This window comes from Ahaetulla prasina, chromosome 8 (genome assembly GCF_028640845.1).
Source record: "Ahaetulla prasina isolate Xishuangbanna chromosome 8, ASM2864084v1, whole genome shotgun sequence".
Lineage (NCBI taxonomy): Eukaryota > Metazoa > Chordata > Lepidosauria > Squamata > Colubridae > Ahaetulla > Ahaetulla prasina.
The window spans coordinates 11,247,546-11,263,065 of record NC_080546.1 but is presented as its reverse complement, the minus strand read 5'-3'; the positions used below and the strand labels follow the sequence as shown (position 1 = coordinate 11,263,065).

General features: G+C 45.0%; 1 protein-coding gene across 1 annotated transcript in view; it reads right to left on the bottom strand.

Moving 5' to 3' along the window:
- Positions 1–15,520, bottom strand: part of FRAS1 (Fraser extracellular matrix complex subunit 1) — a 548,508-nt gene that overhangs the window by 328,670 nt on the left and 204,318 nt on the right. The window contains exons 7-10 of the mRNA XM_058193082.1: positions 8,138–8,221; positions 6,971–7,072; positions 6,693–6,884; positions 4,500–4,589 (exon numbers count right to left, since the gene is read on the bottom strand). Coding sequence (XP_058049065.1) covers positions 4,500–4,589; positions 6,693–6,884; positions 6,971–7,072; positions 8,138–8,221 — 468 coding nt within the window. The remainder of the gene's footprint in view (positions 1–4,499; positions 4,590–6,692; positions 6,885–6,970; positions 7,073–8,137; positions 8,222–15,520) is intronic.

The following is a 15,520-nucleotide window of genomic DNA, read 5'->3' as shown; positions in this document are numbered from 1 at the left end:
CTGGAGGCTCTGGAGTCCGCACCTCACTTCCCGATGGCCCTGGCCTCACCTCAGCCTCATCACTGTCTGATTCCGTTGCCAGCTCCGTAGGCTGCTGACGGTCACAGCAGCAAGGAAACAATCTAGCTCAGAGAGCATCAAAGACCCCACAGTTCAATCCTGAATTGCAAATATTCTCTTCTGTTGTTTCTTCTCATGTAGTTAGCCCCCACATCAGTAGCTGTCAATCATCGGCTGATTGTCCTTTAGGAGTTACAATGAGTCCCCTAGAAGCTCTTAGAAAGTTTCTGAGTGTTGCTGAGTCAACTGCTTTTTGAGTTTCGAGTAGCCAGTGCTTACCATCGTGATCTGTCCAAGGTCCTGACACATTGTGTTGTGCATGTTGCCATTCTTTGTAGATAGCTGTGACCTTGCCTTTCGAAGAGGTTCCACAACTCTGAAAGGCCTCTCGAGGTCTTTACGTTGAGCTGGGAACAGGAGACGCTTAATGGATGGAGACACTGTGGAAATACAGCAATTCTCTTGCCGTATTTCAAGCCTCATGTTAGGCATAAGGAAATCAGCTTGGCTGTGCTGAGAAAAAATTGCGTTGTCCTCTGAAATGGGGCTGGGATGGCTCAGCGGTTAAAGACGCTGAGCTTGTTAGCTGGAAAGCTGACAGCCCGGGTTCGACACCCGAGCGTCTTGCCTCAGCCTCTGCCCACCCAGCAGTTCGAAAGCATGCAAATGTGAGTAGATAAATAGGTACCACTTCGGTAGGAAAATAACAGCATTCCATGTTCCTCGGCATATAGCCATCCTGGCCACATGACCACAGAAATGTCTTCGGACAATGCTGATTCCCTCGGCTAAGAAACAGACAGGAGCACCATGTCCTTGAATCAGATACAACTGGATACGGGAAACTTTTACCTGCTCTTAGAGGAATCATCTAAGGCAGGGGTGTCAAACTCAATTTAATTGAGGGCCCCATCAGGGTTGTGTTTGACCTCGAGTGTGTGTGTGTGTGTCATTTTTTTTTTCAGTGCCATTGTAACTTTGAACGGTCACTAAACCAACCGTTGTAAATTGAGGACTATCCGTAGGCTGTGTGCACACAGCCTGGAGTTCTTCTTCGCACCACCCTGTGAACCACAAACACAGAACAAGGCCCAGTCAAGTTAGGAAATTTAATAATCTCAGCCCACTCAGTCTGCATCATTTACACTTCAAGGATATTTTCTTCTTCTGGGCTATCTATAAAGTGCTTTGCTACTTATGACCATTTTTCACACTTATGACCATTGTAGCATCCCCATGGTCTTGGCAGACTCTTGTTGTCATCATCACCAACAAAGTATTATCTGGAGAAATGAAAGCTGCTGCTGAGGCCCCGCCATGACACCCCCTATCCTGTGGTAGACCTGCCCCTCCACTTTGAATGTTGGCCTAAAATTTCCCTCCTTCACCTCTCTGGCTCCAAAGATGTCATTTGGAAGTATCCGTTGTACTTCTGGGCAGTGGAAAGACAGTCTTTTCCCTTTAACTGGTGTTACAGTAGAAGGAACAGATTCGTCTGAACTGAGGAGATCAGTGTAAGGAGTGATTTGAGGCTGGGACATTATGCAGGAGAAAATTTGGTTCACAATTGGTTGGCTCAGTGGTGGTCGGTGATTGAAACACATAAGGGAATATCTCTCCCGTCACCTTGAATCCAGAAGCAGTTCCATAGGTGGAAGGCGTAGACATTTTGGTGAGGTAACAACGTTTAGTAGTGTAACGAGCCCCAGACCGCCCGAGTGAAGGAGTGGAATGTTTGTCAGTTTGAACTGAGGTAACGGAATGTGAGGCAACTGGCAGTTGGAACAGAGTTCTTTTCAGGTGGGGAGAGGGAGTAGAACGTCTAACTCCTTAGCATCAGAGCGTATGAATATACTGTATATGAAATACTAATGATTTGGTGATCATTTCAAAAAATCCTTTCTTAGCGAGCACCTAGAAGCCAAGAGGAACTTGCGTGCCAAATTTCAAGTTTGTAGGCTTTACGGTTCTGGAGATTTCATATTGAGTGAGTGGATTTCGCTTTTATATATAGCAGATTTCACAGAATGAAACTAATCACATTGGTAGAATTGTAGGTTTTGCTCCTCCCAGGCCGCTAAGTCCAGCATTTAAAATCATTTACTTGCTCTCCTGGAGAAGCAGAATCTGCCTGCTTCACGCTGCTAGTACAGGATTGTAAAACAGCATCGCACAACAAACACAATCCCTGTGCTCTCCAAAAGAGAGAGTACATACTTATGGATGAAACCTGCTTAGCCGTACTATTACATCTGTCTGCAAATCTCCAGGTCTTAAAAACAGTCGCATACATCCAAGTGACAGATAGCCAGAGGTCATTGTTGTGTCTTGTCCGCTCTCACCGCAGCCGGGGTCTGCTTATCTGCTCCCGAACACGGAGGAATGTATGCCTCCCGGCCCCAGTCCTGGCTCCATGCCCAGACAAGCTGAAGAGGAGGGGGCACCTCCCGGTCCCAGCCCTGGCTCCATGCCCAAGCAGGCTGCAGAGGAGGGGCACCTCCCGTCCCAGCCCTGGCTCCATGCCCAGGCAAACGGAGCAGCTAGGCCCCTCCCCCTCCTCCACAGCATGTGAGCCTGAGGAAAGTTTACTTCCAACAGCTGCTGATTGGAGTGACCCTCGCATCAGAAGACTGGATAGGCGGAGGCAACAGAAGGAAGGGAGGGGCAGGCCTTAATGAGTGCTGAGTCATGGAGCCACCTCTGCAGATATAAAGGATCTGCTTTCTGGCAGTCTCTGAGTCAGGCAAAGTCGAACTTATCTTGCTGAAGTCACTTACTGGTCTCCTGCCTGCTCTGAGGACTTTGCTAGGACTTTGGCAGAGCTGCAGCTGATTCGGATTTCCCTGACCCGGCCGTCAGCGGAGGAGTGGGACACGACAGTCGTATTCAGCCGGTTCAGACCGGTTCGGATGAACTGGTAGTGGTGATCTGCAGGTGGGCCCAGTCTACCTGCTCAAGCACAATCCCGTCCTATATTGCTGTTTTTTTTGATGTCACACACACATGTGGACAGCACGCATGAGCGAATTGCCATGTTGTTTGATGTTGCATGCATATGTGGATAGCGAGCGCAAGCGAACTGTCGTGTTTTGTCACACCACACGCGTGTGCAGACAGCACGCACGCTCACATTTCTGATGATGGGCAAACCAGTTGCTTTAGTATGTGACACCCACCTCTGCAGATAACTAAGTTGTCCTCATTTGTACAGTTGGAAAGGAAACGCCGGCGTGAACATTGTAATTTAAACAAAATTGATTCCATGGGGGTGGGTGTGCCTTGTATCGATTGCACAGTTTGTAGGCATTCAGTTGTACAAATGCAGCTGCCAAGGTCATTAATCATTGGTTCCAAATTACTACAAAGCAAATATTTAAGATTTAAAAAGTGCTGCAAAAGTCTATTGAGCAGTATAAGACCACTCAATCAAACCGGCAATTGAGAGGGTGCGCGTGTGAGCAAAGCACATGCGCAGAAGGCCAGGGGCGAACCAGTGGTAAGAATATGTGAAACCCACCACTATTTTGCGAGATGTCAGTGGCCAAAGGCAAATGAGGTCCAGGCAGAAAAAGAATATCATGGCTTCAAAATCTAAGGGCAAAACTCAGCAGCACTTTTTCATGCGGCTGCTGATAAAAATAAGATCGCCAACATGATCGTCAATGTCCGATGATGGATATGGCACAAGAAGCAGTGGCCCCTGACCAATATGTATTCCATGCTTCCATGCTCCTGAATATTTTTTTTCCTAACCAACATCTACCTTGATAATTCTTCTTCTTGTTGTTGTTAGTTGCAAAGTCGTGTCCGACCCATCGCGACCCCATGGACAACGTTCCTCCAGGACTTCCTATCCTCTACCATCCGCTGGAGTCCATTTAAGCTCATGCCGACTGCTTCATTGACTCCATCCAGCCACCTCGTTCTCTGATGTCTCCTTCTTCTTTTGCCCTCCATCATTCCCAGCATTAGGATCTTCTCCAGGGAGCCCTTCCTTCTCATTAGGTGGCCAAAGGATTTGAGTTTCATCTTCATCTTCTGACTGCTTCTAAAGAGCAGTCAGGGTTGATCTCCTCTAGGACTGACCGGTTGGATCACCTTGCAGTCCAAGGGACTCGCAGGAGTCTTCTCCAGCTCCAGAGTTCAAAGGTCTCAATTCTTTGGCGCTCAGCCTTTCTTATGGTCCAACCTTCACAGCCATACATTGCAACTGGGAAAACCATAGCCTTGACTATACACACTTTTGTTGGCAGAGTGATGTCTCTGCTTTTTTGTATGCTATCTAGCTTTGCTATAGCATTCCTCCCCAGGAGCAAGTGTCTTTTAATTTCTTGGCTGCAGTCCCCATCTGCGGTGATCTTGGAGCCCAGGAAAATAAAGTCTGTTTATAAAATAAAACTTAGCAACTCTACTATTTGCTAAATCAGTGATCTACTTACGTCTTTGGTAGATTCTTTGTAAATACAGGGACCCCCTCTTGAAATGCATTCAGGGCAACACTTGCCTGGTAAATGAGATAATTCTTCACCCTGCAGAGAAATTGAGCATTACAATAAGATACCTAGAATCAGCTCTTTTAATAATGCCGAGAAAAGAGATGGGAGAGCGGGTCATTTTTCTCCCCCTGTAACACAGTCTTTAAAATCCTGTTTTATCAGTCTCATTCCATCACCAAGTTCCCTTCCAAAAAGATAAGTATCATTGTGGCTCTACAAAGACCGCACACAAGTTCTCCTTGAAATGCCACAATGCTAACAACTAGGTCAACTCATGGGAGAAAGTGGAGAATCCAGTTTCTTGGATTGAATTGTAACTGCTGGAAGTTGCAATTTCCTTGTCTCACCTCTTTTCAACAGGACAATCTCCTTCCATGAAATACTCCAGGGGAGGGTGTCAAACTCAATTTCATTGCAGGCCATATCAGAGTTGTGTTAGACCTCAGGGCACCAGGATGGGCGTGGCCAGTTTGATGACATTCCTGTCGGGGGCACCTGTGGTGGCCCGAGTGCTTCTGCCAGCGAAAACAGGATTCCGAGTTTCATTTTCGGCTGCCACGGCCTCCTGCAACCCTCTGCCAGTGAAAACGGAGCTCGGGAAGACCGCATGTGGCTCCGTTTTCACTGGCAGAGGGTTGCAGGAGGTCGTGGCAGCCGAAAACGGAGCTCGGGAGCCTGTTTTCGCTGGCAGAAGCACCATGGGCCAGTCCTTCGCTGTTTACAGGGCCAGATCCAGGGGTGAAATGCTCCCAGTTCAGACCGGATCGCCCGATCTGGAAGCGGTGGCAGCGGGTGGTTTGGAGAACCGGTAGCAAAAATCCCTGCCCACCCCCATGCCCAGCTGAGCCATGCGATCATCAGAGGTGTTTTTTTTTCTACTTTTAAAAGCATTTTTTCTTCGGTCAAAAAATGCTTTTAAAAGTAAAAAAAAGCCTCTGATGATCGCGCGGCTCAGCTGGGATCATCAGAGGCTTTTAAAAGCATTTTTTCTACAACCTCTTCAGCCGAGCCACGTGATCATCAGAGGCTTTTTTTCTTTTAAAGGAAAAAAAATGCTTTTAAAAGAAAAGAAAAGCCTCTGAAAATCCGGCAACTCAGCTGGGATCGTCAGAGGAGCCTTTTAAAAGCATTTTTTTTACAACCTCTTCGGCCGAAGTATCGTACAAAACCCCTACTGCCCACCATGAAAGCTGGAAAGCCCACTAGTGGGCAGTAGGGACCAGGTTGACTACCACTGGTCTAGTCTGATGAAAAGAAGGACTAGGGGAGACATGATAGCAGTCTTCCAATAATTGAGGGGCTGCTATTCTCCAAAGCACCTGAGGGCAGGATGTCGTGTCCCACTCCTCCGCTGACGGCCGGGTCAGGGAAATCCGAATCAGGCTTGCCTCTGCAGCTCTGCCCAAAGTCCTAGCAAAGTCCTCAGAGCAGGCAGGAGACCAGAAAGTGACTTCAGCAAGATAAGTTCGACTTTGCCTGACTCAGAGACTGCCAGAAAGCAGATCCTTTATATAGGCCATGGGGTGTGGCTCCATGACTCAGCACTCATTAAGGCCTGCCCCTCCCTTCCTTCTGTTGCCTCCGCCTATCCAGTCTTCTGATGCGAGGGTCACTCCAATCAGCAGCTGTTGGAAATAAACTTTCCTCAGGCTCACATGTTGTGGAGGAGGGGGAGGGGTCTAGCTGCTCCGTTTGCCTGGGCATGGAGCCAGGGCTGGGGCCGGGGGGTGCTCCCTCCTCTGCAGCCTGCTTGGGCATGGAGCCAGGGCTGGGGCCGGGAGGTGCCCCCTCCTCTTCAGCTTGTCTGGGCATGGAGCCAGGATTGGGAATGGGAGGCATACATTCCTCCGTGTTCGGGAGCAGATAAGAAGGCCCCGGCTGCTGTGAGAGCGGGCAAGACACAACAAGGGGTCTCCAACCTTGGCAACTTTAAGACTTGTGGACTTCAAGTTCACAAGTCTTAAAGTTGCCAAGGTTGGGGGCCCCTGGACTAGAAGACCTCCAAGGTCAACTCCGTTATTCTGTTATTCATCCCGAAAACCAACCATTTCAGTATCCGATGTTTCCAGGAGCCTGAATAAAAAAGGCCACTTAAAAAAAAACCTTAACGAATAAGCGAAACATAGAGTTCTTTACCTGGCCACAGTCCACTCTGGCACACTTTGCCTTCCGACAAGCAACCCGTCCTCCATCACAGGTGCAGAAGTTACAGTCCGTATCATGCCACATGTCACTGTGGTACTTGAGGGTGTCGTTGTGTACACAGCTGCCCTCGGAAAGGACACACTCTTCACAACATTTCCCAGGGCGCCGCACTTTGGTCTCCTCCTGAGAAGATACAAGTGGAAGATTGAGGACATTGAGAAGGGGGCAAATTTCCCAGAAAATCTCCAAGTTTTAAGTGTACGAATTACCTGCCGACAATTCAGTGGGAGGCAGCTCTTTGTAAAGCACCTGGATTCTCCTGCATCACATACGCAGGCGGTACACGCATCCTTCTTCCACTCTTCACCATGCTACATAAGGAAGAAAATCATTTGAACGATGCATGGTCCTCGACTTACAACCATTCGTTTAGTGACCGCTAACAACAGCTCTGAAGAAAGTGGCCCATGACCGTTTTTCACACTTACGACTGCTGCAGCATCCCCATGGTCAAAATTTCACTTAACAAACGTGTATGTATGTATGTATGTATGTATGTATGTATGTATGTATGTATCTATCTATCTATCTATCTCTCTATCATCTATCTATCTATCTATCTATCATTATCTATCTATCTATCTATCTCTATCTATCTATCTATCTATCTCTATCATTATCTATCTATCTATATCTATCTCTATCTATCTATCTATCTCTATCATTATTTATCTATCATCATTATCTATCTATCATCATCATCATTATCTATCTGTGTATCTATCAATCTATCTATCTATCTATCTGTCTGTCTGTCTATCTGTCTATCTCTATATCATTATCTCTCTCTCTCTCTCTCTCTCTCTCTCTCTATCATCATTTATCTATGTATCTGGCTATCTATCTTTCTATCTATTATGAATTTTATTTGCCGCCCATCTCGTATCCAACGACTGTTACTAACTTAACAAGCGCAGTGATTCACTTAACAATTGTGGCAAGAAACCTTGTAAAATGGTGCAAAACTAAACTCACTTCACAACTGTCTTGCTTAGAAAATGGAAATTTGGCCCTCAAATGTGGTCATAAATCGAGGACTGCTTGTGTTCTTTTCATTTTGACTGCCAATGTCCACCAGAAGTCACGGTTAGAGTGCTAGTCAAATGCACACTTCTCAGCTAGGAAGCAAATCTGAAGTCGCGGCCCTTTACTGCACTTCATTAAAGAACCGTCTTATCTGCATTAGTTGATAGGCCCCATTCAGTCTTGCCAGAACATACCTTACTTCTTCTGATCCCTTTCAACTCATCGGACTTTCCAAGAAGAAAGTACAATCAATTGTTTGTTTTTAAAAGTTAAAATTTCAAGTAGAGGGTGACAGAGAAAGAAAAATGCAGATCCAATTCGTCTTTGTGGCATTTTATCTGAAGGTTTACCTGGTATAAGGTCCCAAATGCAAAGCAGGGTTTTCGAGCACATTCTGGACAACATTTTCCAGCTGGTACGATGAGACTTTCATCCTAACCATTGGCAGAGGGAAGGAATGGGGGGGAAAGCAAATAAAATAGAGGTAAGACGCCAAAAAGCCAAAGGGTTGCATGAAGTTTTGAAATCATCTTATATCTCTCGCCCACTGAAGAAAAAGTTCTATTTTTCACCCTGAGCCCTGACTTTGGCAAGAATTAAATTAGTTAAAAATGTTTTCCATGTGGCCCCAGAAGCATCAAGAAAAATGATTCCATTTTGTTTTGCTAGCTGATCCATGCTCCTCAAGAATAATCAAAGCCTTGTTGAAAATGTCTGAACCAAAAGTAATTTCTAATGTTGGACTTTCCCCCTTACCAGAAGGAGCCCCCTTGTGGAGTACTGTGAAGCCGTTACCATGGCAACTCCACTGTACTGCCCAGTAGAAGCCATTTTAAGGCACAACAGGCTGTATCTTAATAGAACACACACACTGAGGGGTGTTAGGGGTGTCTTATCCCCACAGTATTTGTTTCCAGAGAGTAAGGCATCTGTGTACCAAGTTTGGTTGAAATTGCTCGAGGCATTCCAGAGTTATGCTGGAACATAAACACACACACACACACACACACACACACACACACACACACACACACATTTATGTAGATAGATAGTTCCAGTGGTGGGATTCAGGCAGTTCGCATCTATTTGGGAGAACGAGTTGTTAACTTTCTAAGCAGTTCGGAGAACCGGTTGTTGGAAGAAATCTTATTTTGTTTTTTTCTACTTTACAGAGCTAATCCTGTAAGGAAGGCAGGAAGGAAACATTCTGGTGTTGTTTCTAGCCTAATCTTTATTGCCCTGCTTACAGAAACTGCCTCTCTGGTTAACCCTTATTACATTGTAACAGCTAAGGCGAAGCACCCAACAACATGAATGACGTTGAGTTGGCCACGCCCACATGGTCATATGAACACCAAGCCATGTCTACCCAGCTGGTCATTAGGGCAGAGAACCAGTTGTTAAATTATTATAAAATATCTATATTTTATCTGGCTGTTCACCGCCCTCAGTCCTTCGGGAGAAGGGCGGTCTATAAATTAAAATATTATTATTATTATTATTATTATTATTATTATTATTATTATTATTATTATTATTATTATTATTATTATTATTATTATTATTATTATTATTATCCCACCACTGGCTTATATCCCACCACTCTCCGAATGACTGACAAAACTGCAGAGGCTAGGCAAAAAAAGAACAATTAATTGAAACTTCCATGGTATGATTGAAACAAAAAAACCACTAAATCGTTAAAATTAACGACCACTTATAACATAACAATACAAAGTAAAAAAGGACCTTTAGAATCTTTCAACCAGTTCAACATTCTATGAATTACGGATTGCCCTCAACTTACAACCATTCATTTAGTGATGGTTGAGAGTTACATTGGCACTGAAAAAAGTGACTTATGATCATTTTTCACGCCCACAACCATCCTCATGGTCACGTGATTAAAATTCAGCGGCTTGGCAACTGATTCGTATTTATGACGTTTGCAGTGTCCCGGAGTCCTGCCATCCCCTTTTGTGACCCTCTGACAAGCAAAGTCGATGGGGAAGCCTGATTCATTTAACACACGTGTTACTCACTTAGCAAATTACTGATGCCCTGAACAAATGTAGCAAGAATGGGTTGTAAAATGGGGCAAAACTCACTCAACAACTGTCTTGCTTGGGAACAGAAATCTGGGGGCTCAATTTTGATCGTAAGTTGAGGACTACCTGTATGCCTTCTTAGTGAGAAAGAAGAACGGAAATGCTTTCAGAGAATATTTCACCCTCCGCAACTTCCAGCCTTTGTAGATAATGTGTGGTTGCCAAAAAGAAGACTGGGAAGCATGATGGACAAGGTGACAAAGCTCATACTTAAAAAGAGAAAAATTAAAATGAAGCAACCCGCTTGTTTGATGTCCTTCACACCTTAAGATTAAACCCAGCTGGAGATTCTATCAATACAGAAAGAGAAATTGCTCGAAGATTGCTAGGAGGGTTTTGTCCTCTCCCCAAGACTCGTCTTACGGCTCAGATAGCAAATAAGAAAAAAAGAGGGATGTCATATTTGCCAAAACCTAACAATTACCCTGTCTTTTTTTAACACAGTAGGAGGACATTTGTTTGACATAATACTTAGTCCATGATGGCCTCAAATCAAAAAGATTCTGGAAGCCCCTCTTCGCACTAACAAATTGTACTGAAATTGCACAATGTCAGGGTTATGAGTAACATACCCATAGCAAACAAAACTCTGAGGCAGGTAGACCCCTTAAAGAATAATTTTATTGGATATGTCATATTGGCACAGGCTGGTGAAAACCGACTCTGATTATTCTCACAGTTTTCACCTTTATATTGATATCAATTGTTTCCTGATTGCTTATTTGTACCATATGACTATTATTAAGTGTTGTACCTTAGAATTCTTGATGGGTGTATCTTTTCTTTTATTTATACTGAGAGCATATGCACCAAGACAAATTCCTTGTGTGTCCAATCACACTTGGCCAATAAAAAATTCTATTCTATTCTATTCTATTCTATTCTATTCTATTCTATTCTATTCTATTCTATTCTAATTAAAAGTAAAAGTTTATCACTTTCGCAAAACTATCATTCACATGGCCCAATCAGGATACAGTCCAGTTGCTAGGTGATCTCAGTCCCCTCCTTCCAAGCACCTGCAGGAATGTCCTTGTTCCCAAGAGAAAGTATTTTGTTTTGACCACAACACCCCAACTATCTCTATTTCCCCCCCCCCTTCCCTGTCCCTCTTCTCCAGTGTGTCAGTGCTGAAGTCTCAAAATGGCATCAGTCAGGCCAGCTTCAGGGTTGACACATAATCTTTTAGGAGGTGCAGATGCTGACAAGAAGCACGGAAATCAATGTTGCTTTTCTACAAAGAACCCAACTGCTCGTTGCTGCTCTTTTAAGCCTTATGGGAGGGGCAAATCATCTTCTGGCCTTACTCCCGAATCGTCCTTTTTGCTTTAGCTGCCTCTTGCCTTCTGGCAGCTCTGTGCATGCATGCACTAGGAACAGGCTTTTCCCGTTTCTCTGCCTCTCTGCTGTCTGCCTCTGGAGGCTCCGAAGTCTGCACATCGCTCCCAGATGGCCCTGGCCCCATCTCTGCCTCTGATGCAGAGCCCTCATCTGGGCCTTCCCCTGACTCCAGGGCTGGCCCATTGTCCTCCCCAGCCTCCTCACTGTCTGTCTCCATTGCCAGGTCCATGGGCTGCTGGCGGACCACAACACCCCATCCAAACTTTCATAACTTCTGGATGCCCCAATATTACATTGCCGAAATACAAAATAGTATGGTACATTAAGTTTCCAGTAGGGTTAGGACAACTTTTAAAGTAAAAAAGAAAAAAGAAAAGCACAATCACATCCCAATTCATCACATTTTGTAAAGGTGTCACGTCATCGAGACATTGCGTGGGTGAAGATGCTGCTGCAGGAACCAAAATAAAAAACAGAGAAGAAATGTAGAATAGGAAGCCCATTTTAAGACGAATTTAGCGCAGTACTTAGAATGCAATACTGAAGGCTAATTCCGCTAATTGCCGATTGTCAGCAGTTCGATCCTGACCAGCTCAGGGTTGACTCAGCCTTCCATCTTTCCGAGGTGAGGTAAAATGAGGACCCAGACTGTTGGGGGGAAATAGGCTGACTCTGTAAACCACTCAGAGAGGGCTGTAAAGCACTATGAGGCAAGTATATAAGTCTTAAGTGCTATTGCCATTACTATTTATCTTCCTTTGGAACTTCGTGACAAAAATTCAGAGACAATCTCCAAAGCAAATGAGTCCGCAGGGAGGAGATGGAGGTGATGAGATGATGGTCGTGAAAGCAATACCCCATCATCCTTGTTAAATTTATTTATGCATTTATTCATGCATGTATGCATTTATTTATTTTTCATATTTCTAAACCAGCCATCTTGCTCAAAGAGGCGCTTTGCCGGCAATGCACAGGTGACCCAAGTAAAAAGGGGGGGAAAAAGGCTGCGATTTAATTAGGGCAATATCTTTGATTTATGTTTGAACATCCCCTGTAGATGCTCCTGCCCGCAAAATTAGCCAGTTGAGAAATGCCTTTCAGGAATCCTTGCAATAATACAGAATTATGGTAATCTGAATTTTGGACATTAGATCCCTTTGCACTTGTATAGGAAAGGAATCCGATTTAGGTCGGTCACTGGGACGAGAGGTTTAATTTTCCAAACAGTGCAGTGGTGGGTTTCAAATTTTTTTACTACCAGTTCTGTAGGTGTGGCTTGGTGGGCATGGTGTGGCTTGGTGGGCGTGGCTTGGTGGGCGTGGCAGGGGAAGGATACTGTAAAATCTCCATTCCCACCCCACTCCAGGAGAAGGATACTATAAAATCTCCATTCCCACCCCACTCCAGGGGAAGGATACTGTAAAATCTCCATTCCCACCCCACTCCAGGAGAAGGATACTATAAAATCTCCATTCCCACCCCACTCCAGGGGAAGGATACTGTAAAATCTCCATTCCCACCCCACGCCAGGGGAAGGTTACTGCAAAATCCCCATTTCCTCCCAATCAGCTGGGAATTGGGAGGCAGAGAATAGATGGGGGCGGGGCCAGGCAGAGGTGGTATTTACTGGGTCTCCGAACTACTCAAAATTTCTGCTACCTGTTCTCCAGAACTGGTCAGAACCTGCTGAAACCCACCTCTGGAATAGTTTGTGTGTTCACTCTGCTAGGGAGAACTTTCTTGAGGATTGGGCTCCAGCAAGAATCCAGAAGCTCAGAAGACAAAAACCTCTGTGTCAGACCTGGAAGCCATCTTTGGCATTTGGGCCTTCAGGCCTGCCACATTTTCTACTGTGGCAAAATGGGAGGGGGGATTGTATAAAGCAGTGATGGTGAATCTTTTCAGCACCGAGCGCCGAAAAGGCAGCGCGCATGTGCTTGTCTGGGCCACGATCCAGAATAGTAGCTACCCAGGGCACGTCTGTGCCCAAAAATGAACTTCTGGTTTCCAGTGCACTCTTATGGGTTTCTGCCGTGCGTGCATGCACAATGATCAGCTGACGCATGCTCCTGCAGAAAAATGGAAGACCAGCTCTTCCAGTTTCCGGAACTGCCACATGCCAAAAAGCCAGCTGATCGTCACCTGCGCATACACGCCAGAAACCCGGAAGAGGAACGGGCAACTTCATGCATGCCAGGTGACATGGCTCAGCATGCCACTTTGGGCACATGTGCCATAGGTTTGCCATCACGGGTATAGAGTATGGTGATATGTAGTCAAAATAACATTCTTTTCTCAGAGAGTCAAGGCCATCTTGCCATGCAACTAGGGAGGCATCTCTAGTTTTGGATGGTGCCTGATCGCATCATGTGATGGACATGTGGGAACTGGGCAGGGACTTGAACTTTCTTTTGGGTGGGGAAAACCTAGAAGCTTTCAGATTCGGGTTTTCCCAGATGTGCCAATATGTCATCTCTAATAAAATGGAACTTTGAGGAAACTCAAGCCTCGGAGTTTTCTTTCGTTTGGGGTGTTACTTGGAACCCTAACACACATTCTTGCAACGTTATCCTGAGACAAGTATATTTGCCTTCATTCGTGAGAAGACGAATCTTTGTGTGGCTGGAATTACAAAGAGAGTAATGCTTCATTAAAATAATTTTTGTGTTAATATCCTGGAGGTATTATATTCTGGGAAGAAATAATTGCATACATTAATTTAATTTTGCGACAAGGTTTAATATTTTTCAAACATCCGGGATTTTTTCCCCCCAAGGTTTTAGATATCCATAAATCTTGAAAAAGATTTATGTCTTTCCGAAATAAAGATATAAAAGAATATAACTTCTTTTCAGACATCCATACTTTTTTTGATAACATACCTAATGTATATGAGAATTGATGGTTGCACAAACAGAAATGGAAGCTCAATGTCCCGCTTATTGTTTAAACAAACTAATCGTTCAACATTGGGAAAAGATGAATTCCCAGCTTCAATTCCTCGGTGGATTGAAGTCCTAACAGTTATTGCAACTTATGAACAAATTGCTTGCGAAGATTAGGTGTAGAAAATGACAAGGAAAAGGAATGATTCTTTATTCAAACCAGGGGTGAAATGCTCCCGGTTCGGACCGGATCACCTGATCTGGTAGTGATGGCAGCGTGTGGTTTGCCATAACCTATTGCTGCCTCCGTGCGCCCTCTGCATCCCATTTTCACCCTCTGCGCACTCCATTTTCTGCCCATTCTGGGCATCAGGGATCGGAATGGGCTGAAAATGGAGCACGCAGAGGCGGCAATAGGCTATGGCAATTCCTGCACTCTGAAACAGCTGATTGTCAGGAGGCAAATCCAACCGACAATCAGCTGCTTGTGCTAAACAGGCTGTGCTGAAACTGAAACACGGTGCTTGCTGCAAGGAGGCAAATTGCTGGGAGGCAGAGGCAGATTTTTTTTTTCTTGTGCTAATCAGGCTGTGCTGAAACTGAAACTGGCTCTTTGCTGTAAGGAGGCAAATTGCTGGGAGGCAGAGGCAGGGGTAGATTTCCCCCCCCCCCTTCTCTTGTTTTCCTCCCCAAAAGCTAGGTGCATCTTATACTTTGGAGCGTCTTATACTCCAAAAAATACAGTATATATACCATCATCAAGAAGGGTTTTGTATTTGTAATGTGACTCCTGCTGGCTCTTTAAACTCAGGATGGAAGAGTGAAGGGAGATCATTGCAAGAGAGAAATTGTTCACTGCCTGAAGTTGATGATCCGTGTTGTTTGGCCTCCTGCTGCTATGCACCATGTTCCTCCTTAGTAACCCGAATGACTAGTCAACCGTTCAGGGAGATCCATTCCTCTTAATGTGAAATAAAAGGAATGTCCATAAGGCAAGACACTCTTTTGATAGTAAAAGAATTCTGTGGCTTCAGAGATGGATGATTTGTAGGAGAGGGAGTGGCAAAGAGAAGAGAGCACAAGATAAGAGCTAATGGAATTCAAGAGAGCTTGTGAGTACGTTAGTGATTCTAGGCTGATTCCTCTCTTGACTCCACTGCCAGGCTCTGCTTGTATTTCTCCTACAGAAGTAGATTTTTATTTTTGTTTTTTTCTCCTCCCTACACCCTACACCTTCCTTCTCCCTCTTCTACCCCTCTTCCTTCCTCTTCTCCCTCTTCTCCCCCTCTTCTCCTCTTTCCTACCTCCTACTCTCTCCTCCTTTCTCCCTCCCCACCATTCTAAAATGGTAGCTGGGCAGACCCGGCCCTACATTAATTATTTTTATACATCTTCAATA